Source organism: Falco naumanni, chromosome 8 (genome assembly GCF_017639655.2).
Source record: "Falco naumanni isolate bFalNau1 chromosome 8, bFalNau1.pat, whole genome shotgun sequence".
Taxonomy (NCBI): Eukaryota; Metazoa; Chordata; class Aves; order Falconiformes; family Falconidae; genus Falco; species Falco naumanni.
In genome coordinates this window covers 27,827,323-27,845,898 of record NC_054061.1, presented here as the reverse complement: position 1 = coordinate 27,845,898, position 18,576 = coordinate 27,827,323, and the positions used below count along the sequence as shown (strand labels likewise).

Below are 18,576 nucleotides of genomic sequence, written 5' to 3'. Positions count from 1 at the left end.
GAATCCCTAGGTTTTAATGCTTTCCTGTGAGTAATGAGAACATCCTGACAACATTGCTTAGTTTCTATTTACCGTATCTTACTACAGATATCATTAATTCCTCTAAAATATGCATACATAAAAACTCAAAGTAAAAAAAGAGGTTTTGTAACACATTTGAAAAATGCTCTTCCATTCATTAGTGTCAACAGTTTTCATGACCACAAATACTTTCCCAGAACCACAGTGCACAGGCACATAATGATACAATTACCCAATGTCAGTTGTAATATAATACTTTGTCAGTTTGCAGCTGTTTAACTTCTTCTTTTCTAAAAATATTTCTATTAACATGCAACAGCAAAGGGTGATACTTTCCACATCAAACATGTTTCTATTTTTCCTAATCACTGTCCTTGGTCTGTTTATTAAACCGACCCAAACAAATAGCTAAATGTAGCAATGCCATGGGCAACACAACATAAACCATCAGAAATTCAGTGAGAATTATCCACAACATAAGGAGCAAAAACTATACAGCACTTGAGATATTCTGGAAAACAGTTACTGAAATGAGTTACAGCCTCCAAAAAAACCCATCAGTACTCAAAAAAGAAAAGGAAGAGAAGAAACACAGTACATATATGCTTCTGAAAACTGACTACAGATGAATGAGGTTTACTCTATATTTTAGAACAACTTAATTGGAACAGAAATGAAAGACCACAGAAGTTTTTAGAATTTAGATTTTTGTAGCACAGATTTTTGGATGCTTAGCATTAAGGATGTATTTCGCACAAGTTCACAATCAGATTTTCCTTGAATTCTAATTTCACCATGATAAACCATGATAACCTTTTACATACTGTGTTAGACTTCATTGGTAAAGATCAGTGTGAGATCCTTGGAAGATTACACTGAGACCTCAGCTGCAAAATAGGTTCTGTGTTTTGTCCTGCAGATTTTGGTGATGATAAAGGTGGCAATTCCATGGTAACAGTGCTGAGTTTCAAGTATGCAGAGGCTAAAACCATGTCAAGTTTCATGCAACACCACACACTAGTGTGGTGAATGAAGGCATAGTAAACATGCAAAGCTACTGAATAAGTCTCTAGTAAAACTGCACAATTTTGTAAGCTGGAATTTGCCTCTGATTATCACTGAGCACAAGTCACTTTTCTTGGGCTCACTACACAAAGGGTGACTCAACTACACACACTGACCAGGGTCCTAACATTTTATACTATTGTTATGTCAGCAGAGGCATCTTACAGTACTTTGGTCCCACTAAATAGAAAAATAAACAACCAATAGGTTTGTGGGGTAAGGGGACTTCTTTCAGTTTGAAGCACTGCACACAAGGTGTTTCAACAGTAAAGTTCCTTAAAATCTTGGTAATACAAATTAAGCGGTGTCATTATCACTTCTGTTTTCTAGTAGTATGCTTCACACCATCGTAGGATTGTTATAAAATACTTTTGACTTGGTAATTTCAAAGAAAATGTCTAAATGTATGTTATAGGGATAAAATACAACGATTATGCTATATGCTTAAGTATGGTAAAACTTTATTGACATTTTTTACTCTATAAAATCAAGTGATTATCAACTTTTCATTTAAAGTTTATTTAAATAAAATATGTATTTTTAAAATATTTTTTTTACTTACTTTCAATTAGTACTTTTCTGCCAGCCCAGTTGTCTTTAATAACTTGTATATTTCCAAAGTGCGCATCACTGAAGAATATGCGATTTGTACCTCTTCCTTTCAGACTGTAGTCAAAAGCAAGAGCTATCACATTTTTGAAGTACTCTGGATTTTCATATGGCCTTACTGGTGAATTCAAGTTGGTTTCATCTGAAAGATGTATACTTTTTAAAATTGTCCTTCCGGAGTACAACAGGTAACCTTCATGTCTCAGACAAGTAATTCCATCTTCGGCAAGATACCCATGTGCACAAGCACATGTTCTCCGTGTATTTCCCCGATAAAGGCAAAGCTGATGACATCCACCATTATTCTTGGCACAAACATTAGTACCTGTAATAAAAAAAAAAAAAAAAATGTAAAATATCTATCTTTTATAATACTACACTTAGCTAGCTTAAATAAAAACATAATTTTATTTGTTCTACGAATCTTTCTCCTTAAACTCCTTTTACAATACTCACAAGTAAAACAAAGGCTAAAATAGTAAAGAATTTAACTTCAACCACAACCTAAAGACAATTGTAAAGAATACAATTACTGAGAAAATAGGCGTCCGTTCCAATTCACAAGAGTACACATTTTACTAATAGCAAATTATAAAATGGGTTATTCCTCTATAATCAGCTGAAGACATAGAGACTGTTTCAAGTGCTTTGAAAATTTATTTTTTTTAAAACACCTGTTACTGGCAAACAGTCAAATGTAGATACCATCAGCATACAGTACTGTTTTTAGACAATTTCTATCAAAATGAAAACATACATATTGACAGGTACAAAGCTGTGTCAATCATGTTCCCTGTTTTTAATAAAGACATTTCCTAATGTTTTGTTCTAATTTACTTTAAGTCCTGGGTTTAAAAACTTACTCCCTGACAAATGCATACCATTAAGAAATCATTGTCTAATTAGTAACTTCAATTACTTTAACTACGCTTGTTACAAGGAATATTTAAAATTGCAGTAATTGTCAATAATTCAGAGTTATTTTACTTGGTCTTTTTTGGACTATGTATGAATTACTATTACAGTTAGTTTAGATAATTTAGTTTCTGTGTCTGACAGCACTTTCCATATAACAACTCAGCTCTTTCAATAGAGTAATTTTCCCATTTCTGAAGGTTTTCCACATAAAAAGGAGAAGAAAACATTTTAAATGGATTTTTTTCAGGTAGAAAACCATAACAATTTTTGGGGAATACGTAAGGTCTGAAGGTACTGTTTGCATTTTCTAACTGCTGCATTTCAAGCTGAAGATATTTTCAGGAAAGAACAATGGGGGATGAGAGCTAACCTGCTCTTGAAATTAAAAACACTGAGTTTTGTGTTCCTAGGCAAAACTACATGAGACATGTTCCTCTACACTTATGTAAAAAACATTTGGAGATTTAGCTGTATATATTTTTACATTTGGTTTGTTTTAAAGATTGTTTATAGTTTTATTAGGCTAGAAAAGTTAATATCTGTTTGGAAGGATGAGAGGTTGAGAAGAGAAAGGAAAATACAAAAAAATATTCTGAAGATTCTAAAATCTCACTTCAAAAATTTCAATGCTTCCACAGTACACCAGCTGGAAATATCTTTTAAAAAGGCCAATTCTGAAACCAGTGTAGTTAGGACATATCCTTGCACAGATGTAAAATAGCACTGAAGGATAGGAATCCACTTGCAAATAGCACTGCAGGACTGACTCATCACAAAGGGTAAAACAGGTGTTTGAAAAAAAAAGCATTAAACAGAATGAGAACAGGTTGTTGGGTTTTTGTTTGGGTCATTTGTTGATTGGTTTGTTTTAATAATGGAAGGTCAGGAACCTAGCTAATTGCATATTTTTTTTTTTAAACAGTGTTAACTACTTCTAGTTCAATGAACTTAAAAAAAAATATATAATAGTGTGATATAGAAAAACATTCCAGAAACATTTTTCACCTGTTTTTTTCCCTTTTGTCCTTCTGGCTCACTGACATCCCCTCCTAAAGACATTAACCATTTGTACCCTAGTAAAATTTGAAAAACGTATTAAAAAATCATTCAGTTATGTTTTTCAAACTAACATCAAAAGATTTTTAGCCTCAGTAACCGTTTCTTCTACTCCTAATGTGACCAAGTCTTTAAAGCTATCAATAGAAATCATTACATGTAAAGAAGAATTGTTTTATCCCACTGTTCTGTTTTCCTAATTCTACAATACAATACCCTTCCAAGCAACCAGACATTAACTATTTGTAGCCTAGTTAAAAGAAACAACAGATTTTTGTGTGGATTTTATTTTTATCCACAAAATATGATGCCCACAGTCCTCCAAAATTACATGCAGAAATCCTTAGTAAAATTAATATGCATATTTTTGCAAAGTAATTTTCAGAACTATTTAAAATTCCCCATTAAAAACCCCCAAAAAGTTTTTCTTTTTATTAAATATGTTTTCTTTCAAAATGCAGATTTATTTTACATGATCTTTGAGTATGTAATGCTGTGATTAAATCAACTTTTGAGCACTACCAACACCAGAGAAATATTTGTATGAAAAAGTTTATCTTGTGTTACAGCAACTTTTTTTTCCTCTCTTTTTGAATTTATTTATGGAAAATTTTGTCTGGATAACCTGGTAGCAGTTTGTTCTGAGGAAGTCATCATTAATTGTTGTAGACGTCTAACCACCTTTGCTCACTAAAATAAGTTTTTCAAAGTATCTTCAAAACCAGAATTTTAGGAGGAAAAAGACAGCTAAAAGCAACAGTATTCTTGGTCAAAGGTAGTGGAGAATAAAATTTAACCATCAATTCTACAAATCAAAGGGATTAAATTATAATTTTTCTCTCTTGAATTTGCTAAACAATTTGAATATACAGGAAATCTGATTATTTACAAAGTTTCTTCCCATGCAAAAATACCAGGACTGAAAACCAAGTAATTACAGGAAATAAATATTTGAAACACAGAAGATTGGAATTTCTAGCTGTGAATAAAAATTCTGGTTTGCTTTCCAACAGAAATATGAGACTGCCAGAGTTTACTGCTCTTTAAAGCACAGTTCAAGGTTCCTATCATTCCTAAGACTTTTACCTTTTTTTTTTTAAAAAAAAAAAATAAAGCCCACCACATCTGGAATGATAGGAAGTGGTTTGGGTTTAGATTTACTCCTTAAAACTCACAGAAGAATTTCAGTAGAATTTTTTTACTATATGTTTTCTTTAGTACATTAATTTTAGAATAAAAAAATACTTCAAGAGTAAAATGTGGAGATAAAATCAGTGATTACTTAACTTTTGGTATGCTTTAATATACATAAAAGTAGCAGGTGATATTAAAACAATTAATAGCATCCTTAAGAACAGCCAACCTTTCTCTCGTGCTCTATTAAAGACTTTCACTTCCTTCAGGTTTATTCCAAGGCCAGTCCTCATGGTCACAGCATCCGTGGCCTCATTCTTGTGGCCTCTTCTAATAGAGCCATTTGCATGTGCTCTGCCAAAAAAGTTGAAGATGTCTCATCAACAATCCTCAACTAATTCACACCAAACAAATGACTGCAGGGCAGTGGAGAGTTCACCTAAGAGAAGGTGAAGAAACCTGTTCTCATCTATGACACTGATATGCTTTAGCTTCCAGCATCAGAAATACCCTTTCTTTGGGAACTGCATAGGTTTCTGTGATCCATTCTGTGACCTTGCTAAGGAATGGCTAATCCTACAAAGGTGAAGCACCTGGCACTGAAATAACATTTTGAGACTCAAATACTTATGAAAAATAAATTACCTGTCAGACCAGTAGATGTAAGCTCCAAACACCGCGACTGAAAAGATATCCACATTGCTCCCTGACAGCACAATCTCCCGATTCCCTCCACTCTCAAGGTCAATTCTTTCTATCTTGTCGGTACGAGCATCACACCAATATAATCTATTTTCCTAAAGATTAATTTTAAAGGAAATATCAACAGTCTTGTCCAAGTATTTAATTGAGAGTTATTAAGATTGCATTAAAAGTGGAAGACCAGCTGGCTTTAATGAAACATAAGAAGTACTGTACACTTTAACATATATGGGAAGACAGAGGAACTAACCTCAAAATCGATGGAAATCCCGTTAGGCCATGCAATCCCCAGGCTCACAAGAACCACCTTCTCAGACCCATCTAAGTGTGCCTTGCCTATGCAAGGAGTTTGTCCCCACTCTGTCCAAAATAAATACCTGCAACGTTGTAGAAATTACCAATTAAAATTTAGCCTCAAAGTAAGTATTGAAAGTATGCAATACTATAATTCAATTGCAAATAAAATGCACCACTACCAATAAATATGCATTTAAAAAAACATGGTAAAGGTCATGTCTCTAAACAACTTTAAGCAAATAAATGTATTATAACGGTTTCATGGAACACTTTGTTGAGAGATTTTTTTGCTAATGATATATATAAAGTAATTCTGAAAACTGTATTTGAACAGTCAATATGCAATTCTATTCCTTAAAGAATTCAGCTTTGTCCTTGGAAAAATAAAAGCACATTAAGAAAAAAATTGCATCTAATTACTAACAAATGTGATAATACAAGATATCTAACTTAAAAATGTTTTAAATATGTAGCAGTAAGGAGCATTATGGGAAATGGTAGAGCAAAAGGATTTTAATTGGGAAGAAAATATTTTTCCTACTCTCCCTAACGCTCGTGGGAAGAATCTACATCTTACTTCTCTAGCTTTATGTTACTGTGTACTTACTGGCACAGTAACATCATTATTTTGGGATAAGATGCTAGGTCAATCTTCTGCCTTGACCTACTTCTCAATCTACTGCTTTAGGTATAGCAAAATGAGGCCGGTTAATCTATACAGAGCACTTCCTTTACTGAACAGAAACCTACAGAATAGCTTTAAGTAAAGGTCTATGTGTCTACAAACATATATATGCATGTATATATATTTGTGTTAAAATGTATTATAACATACACACTATATATATATATGTATTCTGAGAAAGAAATTTCTTTCTAAGATAATGTAGAGACCCAGCATATTACTCATCGCCTGAATAATTTTCATAGCTAATATTCATAAGAGCACACTAAAACATTGTTTAGTAATATGCTGTACACAAAGGGAACAGAACACATAAAACCATTCTCTGTTGTTTTCTCTGCATGGAATGTATGTTTGAGTCTGGTTTGAAAGGTTACAGAAATCTGCTGTGCCTTACTAACCAGTTCCACCCCGGAGTCGGGTAGTATTATTATACCAAAAGGTTGTTAAATAGCTGTATGTGATTGCATGACTGCAGATACATGAAATAAAGAGGGATAAAAATGGGACACAGGAGAACAAACATGGATATTATAATGAGCTCATAAAATGTAGCTTCTGAAACAATGCCTGCCTTACTTTGGCTCTAACTGTAGGGCGTTCAGGCTATAATGAAAATGAATTTGTTTTTGTACTTCTTGACATAAACATTAATATGAATACTAACTATATATACATTAGGAAATTGAACTGCTACATTAGCTAAATATAAAATATGTTTTGAAAATGTAAAAATAGACAGTATTAGGTAGCTGGATATCCAAAATCACTGCTTAAGTTTAATACAGCTTTGACCAGATTACTAACAGCACCTCTAAACAGAACTGAACTTGCTTTCAGGTGTCTAGTCAGAGGTACTTTCTTAACACAAGACATCAACTAAATAATTACTACAGAAAGGCAGGCATTCAATATACTTGAATTAAACATTTCATGCTCTTTCCTTAGACCAGTTACTCTAAGAAAAAAAAGAACAAAACCAAACCAAAACCAACACTTAAAAATTATTATTAGCAGGTTAAATGAATCCAGAATCCTCCAAAAAAAACCCTGAATAGCTGCCAAAAATGTAAAGCAAATTAAAGCTCCCTTAAAGGATTAATGATTATAAATATATTGATCTATAAATTAAAAGAGCCATTAACTAGTATAGAAAAACTTGATCTTCCTTTATCTTCTTAAAAGGTCTGGGAACTACCACCTAAAATACTTGATTCCTGGACCTTTTTAGGTAGCAATATGCTACCGACAGATTTGGTGTGTATACTGCAATGCTAGAATAACTACATCAACTTCTTTCAGAACTATCCAACATATAATTTACATAGCTGACATAGAGATGCAAGTAATGGAAATTTGATGCCGGCCTAAAATCCTCACAAAAATGTCTTTGGAAAAAATTAAATCAGAGTTTAAACTCCATACCCCCAACCCCCCCAAACACAAATTAAATTCCCAAAGTTTTTTGAATAAGGTATCTTCAAAGTCTAAGAATTATTTCAGTATGAGCTTAACTCCATATTTCAATCACAATTCTGAGCATGATCAGAAAACTATTATTTCATTGGGGAGGTGGGGAACAAAGTCAGCCAAGTGTATGTTTTATGAGTAAGTATACCTGATGAGGGACAAAGGCACTTCTCTGTATGACTACATTCTTAACTTTTGCCTTAGTAACAATAAATTATGTTACCAGTCAGCTGAATGCTGGCTGCTTCTCATCTTGGTATAACTGGCAGATTCAACGAGATCTAATAACTGCTATTTTCGTCTCTATTCTTATAGCTGTCAACTCAAGCTCCAAGAGAAATGAATGTGAAGTCAGGGCAAGGGGGGGGGGGAGGAATACCTTTGAAAGTTTTGCCTCATAAAGGGAAAGAGATACAGCAATAACACAGAGGGTGAAAAAGCCTTAATCTTCCCATAGAAAGGTATACCATGTACTTCACTAGCAAAACATTGCTAACCTTCTGAAGTAACATGGACTGGAGACACCTCAAGATATCATTTTGCGGCACAATATTAGAGAGATATGTGATGCTAACCTACCTTCACAGAAGATACACCATTCTATTCAATTACTAATTTGTGGTCCTCTCAAGCTCCTATGTTTTCTTAAGCATTCTAAATGCATCCAAAACTAACTATAAAACTCAACAAGATTCAGACATCTAAGGAATGTTTCACAAGCGAGTTCATTTCTACAGTTAATATTTCTTTCTTTACTGTTTTATTGTTTCAACTGCAATAATTTAACCTCCAAATTACATTTTACCTACATGGTATTAATTACTGCTTTTTGGTGGCATTACACTATTCTATTCTAAGGTCTAAGATGATGGTTCCATCACATCTCTAAATATCCATTAACTTAAAAACAGGAACTGTTTCTTTTTAAATAATTTTGTTAATATTACTGGCTATTACTTCAGCTGAATATGTGCATACTTAACATTTTGGTAACGTAAAACTACGAACCGTTGAGTGAGAAAGCATAGTGTGAAAATACTGTCATTAAAATAAAAAAAAACACACGCTTTAGTAAAAAAGCAACTTTCCTATCAATAGGAAATATTCTGTCAAGGGTTCTGTATTTACTTTTCCCTATAGCAACTGTTAAATGCTGGATCTCAGCTACAACCCATCTTCCTCTCCAAATACTGCAGAAGTGTTCACTATACTTTTTATCATTTCTAGTTGAAAATAATGGATTTTATTTATATAATCCATATAATTTTAATATTTAAGTATTGTCCAGAGAAACTCCATCTGCTGCACCTAGTCCTCATGGACTGCATGGGAGCTTTTCCCTTCCTTTCATGTAAGGGGTGAAAACCTATTTGTGTATGTGTACACCAAACACACTGCATGCATGTTGAGGAAAATTACACTGCAAATTAACCATCATTTGGAAGAAACTTGGTCTACCTTTCTGGCCAGAAGAACTTTATTAGGCTTTTGTGTACTTACCTTTAAAAGTTTTTGTTATTTTTAATTTTTTTCTAACAAAATGCTATTCTGGTACATTAAAGACAAAAATATAATTACTAGTTCAGCCAGAGCCTGACTAGGATCTGAAGAAGATCCTACTCTGAAGAACAGTATTAATCCTAAACTGTGAGCAGATACTGCCAAGCAACCAGTGGTGCTATATGAACACAGCTGTAATGATTTGTGGCAAAGGCTATCACATTATGTGGAAAATAAAACCAGTTACTGCATTCACCTTCATTCTTCGATACATTGTTGCAATGCTCTAGTCTGCAAACTACAGATATCTAAGTCTAAATCCTCCTAGAACAAATCATGGCAAAGATCCAAAACGACACTTTGCACCACTGTATCAATCTGGCCTCAGTGAGAAGTCAGAAATCTTCATCACTATGGCTGCAAACTCCTCTGGGTAGAGACTGCTTTCCTGAAAATACTGAGCTGCTGATTTGATTGAATCTGGGCAAAATGAGCTACAGTGTCATCTCTGGGTTTGGGGGCAGTTAGTTGCTCGCATTCTTCATCAAGATTTTGATACACACTGTTTACTGCTTCAGTTTTAGCAGGGCAAGTGTAGCAGTTAAATCAACTAAGTCTTGAATATATGCTTTTTCCTGAGAATGTATATTTCCTGTTCCCATGGATAAAAAAAAGATGGGAATTCTTCGCACAATTTACTGCTTCAGTTTTACATGTAGCGCTGCTAATAACCATTTTGGAGCTGGAAAGTGACAGAACATTCTCTCTCTCTGTTAATGCTGCAGTGTAGTCCCTACTCTCAACAAACAGTTGAACAAATACAGATGTTATTTTTGACAACCCTTCCTCTTCCCCACACGCTTCATCTCACATTACTTTCAGCTACCTTGGGCAATCTCCTTGGTTGTTGTAGTGGGATATTACACGATACTAGGTTTTATAACTACCAAGGATCACAGTTTTCTACAATTTCATCATGACATTGAGGTCTTCATTAGCTAATGTCACTTCCTCGGATCTGCTGGAAATTTAAGAACAGATTTAAGCATGCTTCCAAGCAACGTCTAAATTTTGGTTGAAACGATGCCTTAGAAAATGAAAACTGTTTTGCAAAGAAAGTACGGTATGTCATGCATACAGAGACCAATGAAAAAACTCAACATATGACAAGAACAACACTTCTTTCCACCCGTGCTTAGTGACAGTACAATAGTTTCCAATACGATACATTTTGGTTTTAACTGCTTATCCATTAGAACAATGGCCTTGATTGACCTATCTAAGAGCTTCAATGCTAGCATGCAAACTTTAAAAGAAATGCAAGTAGCCATGGACATGTTACCCTTTTTCTGGGTGTACCGCAATAGATCTTGGCTGGTCCAAACCCTGGGATATAATAACATATCGGAATGAGCCATTGAGCCTGGCAACTTCTATTAAGTTGAAGCCATGATCCGTCCAATATATGTTACCTAGGAAAAAATACATTTAAGTTACTGGAAAAAGAAAAGACTACTTGAAAAGTGTTTAAATCTTAAGTGCTTAAGTTAGGACCAGAAACTAACTGCTTTAATTATATGTGTCTTTTATTTGCAATTTTAAGGCTTACTCAGCCTTTCATTTTAAAGTATACACTTGTATTTGTGGTTGTCCCAGTTGAGACTGCCCATCTAATAAATAGCATCCAAGATATTTAAGTATTTTTTCTGTCTGTAGTAACACTGCAAAAACAAGTGGTTGTATCTTCAAAGAAAAATATCCAGATGTTTAGAACATTAGAAATTAGCGATGAAAGCAAATCAAGTTAATCTTGAGCTGAAGATACAAGAGTGTACTGGCAGAAATCATGACAAGTCCTGAAGTAGGTGAAGACCTACCTGCTATCCAGTCCACTGCAATGCCTTCAACTCTTCCCAAACCATTTGTAACAATGTCTTCTTTCCATGTTTGGTCTCGTTTAGATCTGCTAATTTTGTTGAAACCCATGTCTGTCCAATAGATTGTATCATTCCCTATAAAATACATAGCAAGGATTCTGAGACTAATTCAGTTACTTCAGTCCAAGTATCCACATCAGTAACTGTAAAAGCTGCCAATTATAATTTTATTAATAACCTTAGATTAAACAAAAGAATGGTATCAAAACTATCATCTTTAATTACTCATTCTTTTTCCTTTTTTAATTTTATTTAAAATGATTATATCAGAATTCCAGGTTTTCTGCTGGTTGTTTAGTACTGCACATAGAACAGAACAGGGACATAACAGGTGGAAGCTACTACCATTGTTAAAACTCACAATAAATATGTTGTCTTTTTTCTTTTTTTTTCTAATAGGATAATGTTTGAAAAACATATCATTTTGTTTATTAACCCCCCATTCCAAAATACTCAGGAGTCTGAAAAAACGCAGTGTAAAACTGCCTTTACAGTCTTTTCCTTCAGTAATCATACAGATTGATTTTTGGCAGTATAAAATATTAACTAGAAAAAAAAATGTTGCATTTGAGAATGATACACTGAAAATAAAGAATTTACTCTAACCACAATTAATCTTTTATTTTAAATGTCCTGACAGCTTTCAGTGAGTCTTTTTTGGTGCTTTAAGGCATTTCAGCTGTCTTCTCTGCCATTCTGCATACAAGGTGTAAGAGAGGGACCATTATGTAGTCTTAAGAGTACAAACCTATTTTCACTGACCACTTAAACTTGTCAGCCAGGCTGACAATGTGGAGTGGCCAAAGCACAGACATGCATTTCTTTCTGTTCCTACAAAGTACCCTTAAAAAGGAGATGGGGCAAACAAACTGATGACTCTCAAGCAGAATTATAAGTATTTCCATTGACAGAGCTCTGAGTTAACAATGCAGATATTCTGCAACCCACATTCTGGTTTCAAAGTCATCAGCTGGGGACCTCCCCAGTGGGCTGTTTTGCTTGCGAAAGACATTGCTTGGAGATAAACAGTATTTGTTCCTTCTTTTTTTTCCCACACTTTATATATCTGCTTCAAATTCTGAAAGAGTGAGAGAGTGTGTGTTGCTTATTTATATACTATACATATTCATATATATAAATATATATATACACACATAGAAGTGTGTGTGTGTGTAAATATATATATGTATGTATGTATAAAAGAAAAAACAAAACTTAGACAGATAACTCAATTTATAGAACAAACCAGTTTTGTATGCTCAAGAACCCTAGCCAAACGACAAATTCTTACTTCAAGTACCTCTAATATATAGATTGATTATCACATATGGGAGCCATGTATTGTGCTACTTATTTCAAATAAGTACAAGAACTAGATGGATATTAATACTAGCTGCATATACATTCAACAATAAGATACTGATCTACAATTGTGTGCAAGTGTATGCTGAACACCCTTCAGTGGAATACAAGATACACAAAATTACTAAAAATTCTCATCTGAAAATATCTATTATGTTTACCAACTGGATAAGACATTCTATAAGTGAATTTTATGTATTTCATATTCCACTCTAATTCACCTCCATAAAAATAAACTATTTTGTATTCGTGCTATGACTATTTAAGTCAGCCATGTGAGCAAGAATCCACGTAACAGCTTAGAAACTGTTGTAAGAAACAAGAGATCTCTGTGGTTTTACTTCCATGACTGAATCTTAATGTATATAGCACAAATGATTTGGTAGTCTTGTCATCTGAAAGTAGTAGTTTTCAGTAATTAAAAAATTCAAACAACTGAATTACCTGGATTTGCTTCCAGATAGTCACATATTAAAGAGATAAAACCAATCTTTTTTTAAAAAAACCTGTCTCTCTCTTTAAAATATATAATTACACAAAACAGCCATTAAAAGTCTATCTAAATTACCAATTTACTTCCTGTAAAATGCAGTATTTTATGAAACGGCTTTGTTTTGCTAATGATAAACATTTCCTTAATACACAATATATTTGACCTGAATGTAAATAGGTAGAAAGTAACTAATAGTTACATACATGTACAAACATGAATGGTGAGGACACAGAAAATCATGGAGATGTGCAGATATAACTTCAAGAGATACAAAAATACTTCCCAATAATCAAGGAAAACACATTTCCAAGATAAATATTACAGGAAGTGTGGTTTTAACATCTGTCAGATTGGATTTTTATTTAATTGGTAGTGTTCCTGTAAAATGATCAGCATTTTAAAGCAGAATATATTGGTTCTACAAACAAAAATTATGTAAGTAGTTTTGAGACTGGAACTAACCAGGGAAACTCAAGTAATATTTTCTGTATTGGAGGAAGTCCACAAAGTACATGCAGTTCACTGCTTCTAGAAAGTATCCTTAATAGTAAATGATAACAGCTTGAGTATGCAAAGATAATAATTACCCAACCATACGCTGATACTAAACCTCAGCTAACACATCACTTCCTTAAAATGATATTCTTTTACAGTCTTCTGTCTTACTTGCCAAAATTTTGTATCCTGAATTAAATCTTCATTAAACATAGCTATATACAGAGAGAGCATACTATACTCTTTTGCTGTACTGTGTGAAAGTAGCCAAGGAATTTGTTGTCAACAAACTAATAAAGATCCCTCTCGGTTTCAAATACAAATTTGCTGAATTTTGGTTCGCACTTGGATACAGATGCTATGATCCAAACGACAAACACCCTTGATTTTATGGATATGGCAATTTTTATGGGTTCCTTTCTATTAATAAACAAAGTTCTCTGTATCTCAATAAAACATGGAGTAACATTCTCAGTAAGACTCAACCACTGAAGATGCACGCCATGCAGAAGAAGCCAACACAAATTCAGATTAAGCAACTGGCCTTTATTTTGTTGTAGTCTGTTCACTTAAAAAAGTGGGTGACATTTTCACAGATCTGTGTGTCAATGCTGTCTCTGTCAGGTAGCACTATTAATACCGTAATCGCACAAACCTGTTTTGTTTTCCTAATTACTTCTGAAAATGACACGGAGATGGAAACTCCCTTCAGCATCTGGTTCCTGAAGTCAGTTCTGGCTTCAAATAGATGGAAAGAAGGCCTATACTCAATTTGGTGCTTTCAGTATCTATTCTATTGCCGGAATCCAAAGAGAACTACTACCTGGACACGACAGTCACCACAAAATGAGAAACAACTGTCTGCAGCTTCATGCAGCTTCTGCAAACATTTTAATAAGTGGCAAGTACTAGTAAACATGGCCTCACATTGACGCCTACAGTCTGCAGGCAGCTTATCCCTGAAAATTAATGCAATTTAATGCATTAGTATTTTGCCAGTAAAATCCTGTAACTCAAAATTCAACATATGAAGTATTTGCTGAATATTAACTCTTAGTCTGTAAATGTTCAAAATGCTTATTTTGACAAAGAGAGTAAAATTTATTCTCCTCCCACCTATACATACCTTTACGTACACCACAGATACAAACACCTGGAGGAATAATGATGGCATGAGTATGAGTGGGACAGACAATTGAGATGGAAGTGTGGAAAATATGTGACAGAACACGTCTGGGTTCCCAGCTCCCATTAAGTTCAGCAAAACTCAGTGAGGGACTGGGAAGACTCTGCTTTTCACTGAGACAAAATCTTGCAAATCTTAAACCGTTTCTGAGATTAACTGCTGCAGAACTGAAAGGAGCTCAGCAATAACACTGTATTATTTAAAAAATATCAACAATTTTAACTATCAGCCCACCTTTATGGAGGCTTTTTGTTACTAATGAAAACATTAATGTTACTGCTCTGTATTGTACTTTAGACAGAAATGTTACTCCTCATTAAGTAGTTTGTGCCCTCCAAATCAGCAGGAGTTAGTGTCTCCTGATGAACATAATCTCTTTCTTACAGACATAGTTCTACCCATCAGTTTGAAGACCATCATTCTGACACTATACACAATGTTCTCATTTCTTCAATACTTAAAATGCCCTTAACGCCTCAAATACAGTAGTGTTTCTCTGCCACGCAGATTCTCCTCCAACCAGACCACACTTAAGCACACAGTACCTCCCACCATTTGAAATAATGACTTCAAGAAATGCAAACCAGATATTAAGGTAAAAAGAACGGTGAGCTTCCTGGAACAATTTTAAGAGGAAAAAACCAATGAGTATTTGACTGACATACTATCAAAAAGTCTTCTGCAGCTTCAGAATCAATGTGATTACCTTTAACAATACCAAAATGAAAGGCTACTAGGATCACACTCAATGTTATAAACCTGCATCTTAAACAACACTGGCAACCCCACTTCCCAATGACTTCTGAAAAATTCTAAAGGACAAAATTACTCTTGGTGTTCTTTAATGAAAAGTTTGAAGTACCAAGACTCAGGGAGATAAAAGGTGTATTTATCTTTAGCTCTTTCATGTCTGCAAAAAATATTGCCTAAGTCTTTTAACTATAATGCACTACACTGTAATTTAGCCACTTTGCATACCTAAACATTACTGACAGTAGATCAAAATTTGGGAAAGTTTCACAATTAAGAATGAAATGCAAGCAATAGTCAATAATTAAAAAAACTCAAAATAAAAACTGAAAGTACCTCCATTTTCCCCTCTGAATCTTATTTGATGAGCAAAGGTTTTAGGAATGAATTCAGAGAATTCAAGGTAGGGTAAAAAATGAGAAAAAACAATTGCTTAAGCTGAAATGTAGTTGAAAGCTGTATCGTAACTTTTTATAACACAGTATCCCCTTGTGATTTCACTGCTAGAGATGATTTACATTCATGTTTAGCAATGCATTTGTCATTGTCAATCCTACTCATGTTTCTTGTGCTGTAACTGATTATCACGCAAGCTGGCAAACCTCAATTTCATCCTTCCTCAAATCTCATTTTTCCAAAAAGGTAAAAATTAGTACATGCATCTTATTCTTCCAAAATATTAATTTGGTATTGACTAGTGAAGTCACACTAAAACCAAACGTCTTTAAAGAAGGAGCTAGCATATCCTATAAGTAGGCTCTGCTAAAAAAAAACCACAACAAAAAACAAAAATCCCAAACCCAAAGAAAACACTAGATGAAAAATCCCCAACAAAATCCTACTATCAGTATTTTAGAATGAAAAGGTGAAATTTCAGATTTGTGTATTACATATCATAGATTATATTTTTTTAAGGTTAAGTATACCATAATAAAAAATACAATCCCTGGAAAGCCAATTGCGTTGTCTTAGTACTCTGTCACAAACACATGCAGCTCTGTCATCCTATGTGTTTCCAGGAATAGACGAAATCAGCTGTATCATTGTCTTTCTCACCTAAGATATGTGTACAAAGGCACAGGCTTTTAAGTGATTTTTTGTCTCAGTAGACTGTGACTGAACTATACCTATGATATAACGAAAGCTCTGAACATTAACTGTCACTACAAATATATATAAGCTGTCACTGCGAAAACATGCAAGTATGAGGGCACTGTAAAATGTTGCGTGAACTCAGAATTTTGCAAGGCAGAGCAGACACATGTCCTGGTTTCAGCTGGGATAGAGTTAATTTTCTTCTTAGTTGGTGCAGTGCTGTGTTTTGGATTTGGTGTGAAAACAATGTTGGTAAGGGATCTTTTTAGTTGTTCCTAGGCAATGTTTATACTCAGTCAAGGACATTTCCATTCTTGGGCCCTGCCAGGGAGAAGGCTGGAGGGGCACGAGAAATTGGGAGAGGACACAGCCAGGACAGGTGACACAAGCTAGCCAGAGGGATATTCATTACCATTGAACATCATGCTGAGTATGTAAGCTGGGGGTAGTTGGTCGGGGCCTGCTGGTCACTGCTCAGGTGTCTCATCAGTCAGTGGGTGGCCAGCAATTATATTGTGCATCACTTGTTTTCTTTTCTCACTTCCCTTTGGATTGCATTCATCTTCCCTTCCCCCTCCTTTTCATTATAGTTGTTCTTATCATTATTATTACTATTATCTTTTTTTCAAATTTTATTTTATTTTAATTATTAAATTGTTCTTATCTCCACTTTTGAGTTTTACATTCCTTCCCAATTCTCTTCCCCATCACTCGGTGTGGGGGACACAGTGACTGAGCGAGCAGCTGCGTGGTACCTAGTTGCTGGCTGGGGTTAAACCACGACAAGGTACAAGAGCATCAGTGGAGAAGGCAGGCCAAAAGGAGAGAAGATGTTAACGAACGTAACTCCTAACCTCTTAACAAAAGATTAGTGATGTCTGTGTGATGAAGTCAAACAGAACTAGCAGAAAAAGGTCTGTTTTTAATATGAAGGCATATATAAACATACACTTAAGCAAAAACTTAAGATCTCCAATGCTGAATTACAGGCAGAATTTGTTTCAAAATGACAGACAATGAAGTATGACAAAATAATTGTATGTTTCAGAAAGCCAATGTCTGTATGTATATAACATAGGTAACTTAAAATTTTATTTCTAAATTGCTCATTTGTAAACTAAATGGGTAACAAAAAAGCTTATAAGAATATCAGTTCAGAAGGAAGGCTGGTCAAAGAGACAATGGGTTAAAAATATAGAGATGACAACATGTTTTCAGGTCACTATTGGTCACAGATTTCTTACTTTCTTTAAACTAACCAAAAAATTCCAAGTGTCCCCGAAGATATTCAGACACCTTTTAGTACCAGTGGCAGATGTATCCAGTTACTTTTCTGGATGTATTGGCCCTGGCTGAGCCCCATAGCAGCCCTCATAGTGCTCTACTTATACTGGCAGCTAGAAAGGTGGTGATACCCCAGCAGGGTTTGAGCGCTGCTGAGCAGTGCTCGCACAGCACCAAGGCTCTCTCAAATATGCCCCCCTGCCCCCACCAGCAGGCTGGGGGTGGGCAAGATCTTGGGAGGGGACATAGCCAGGACAGCTGACCCAAAGTGACCACCGGGATATTCCATACCACATGATGTCTTCTCAGTTCTAAAAGCTAAGAGAAAGGAGGAACGTGGGAGCATTTGTTATTTACATTTGTCTTCCAGAGCCCTGCTTCCTGGGAAGTGGCCGAATATTGTCTGCTGATGCAAAGTAGAGAATAACATCTTTTGTTTTCCTTCACTTCCATGCACATGGCTTTTTCTGTTGCTGCATTAAACTGCCTTTACCTAGACCCACAAGTTATGGGGGTT

The 18,576-nt window shown here is 34.7% G+C and overlaps 1 protein-coding gene across 1 annotated transcript in view; it reads right to left on the bottom strand.

The window, feature by feature from the left end:
• The window catches only part of LRP1B (LDL receptor related protein 1B), a 380,905-nt gene that overhangs the window by 177,105 nt on the left and 185,224 nt on the right, over positions 1 to 18,576 (bottom strand). Inside the window, exons 33-38 of the mRNA XM_040604928.1 lie at positions 11,335 to 11,469; positions 10,800 to 10,929; positions 5,756 to 5,882; positions 5,449 to 5,600; positions 5,033 to 5,157; positions 1,649 to 2,020 (exon numbers count right to left, since the gene is read on the bottom strand). Coding sequence (XP_040460862.1) covers positions 1,649 to 2,020; positions 5,033 to 5,157; positions 5,449 to 5,600; positions 5,756 to 5,882; positions 10,800 to 10,929; positions 11,335 to 11,469 — 1,041 coding nt within the window. The remainder of the gene's footprint in view (positions 1 to 1,648; positions 2,021 to 5,032; positions 5,158 to 5,448; positions 5,601 to 5,755; positions 5,883 to 10,799; positions 10,930 to 11,334; positions 11,470 to 18,576) is intronic.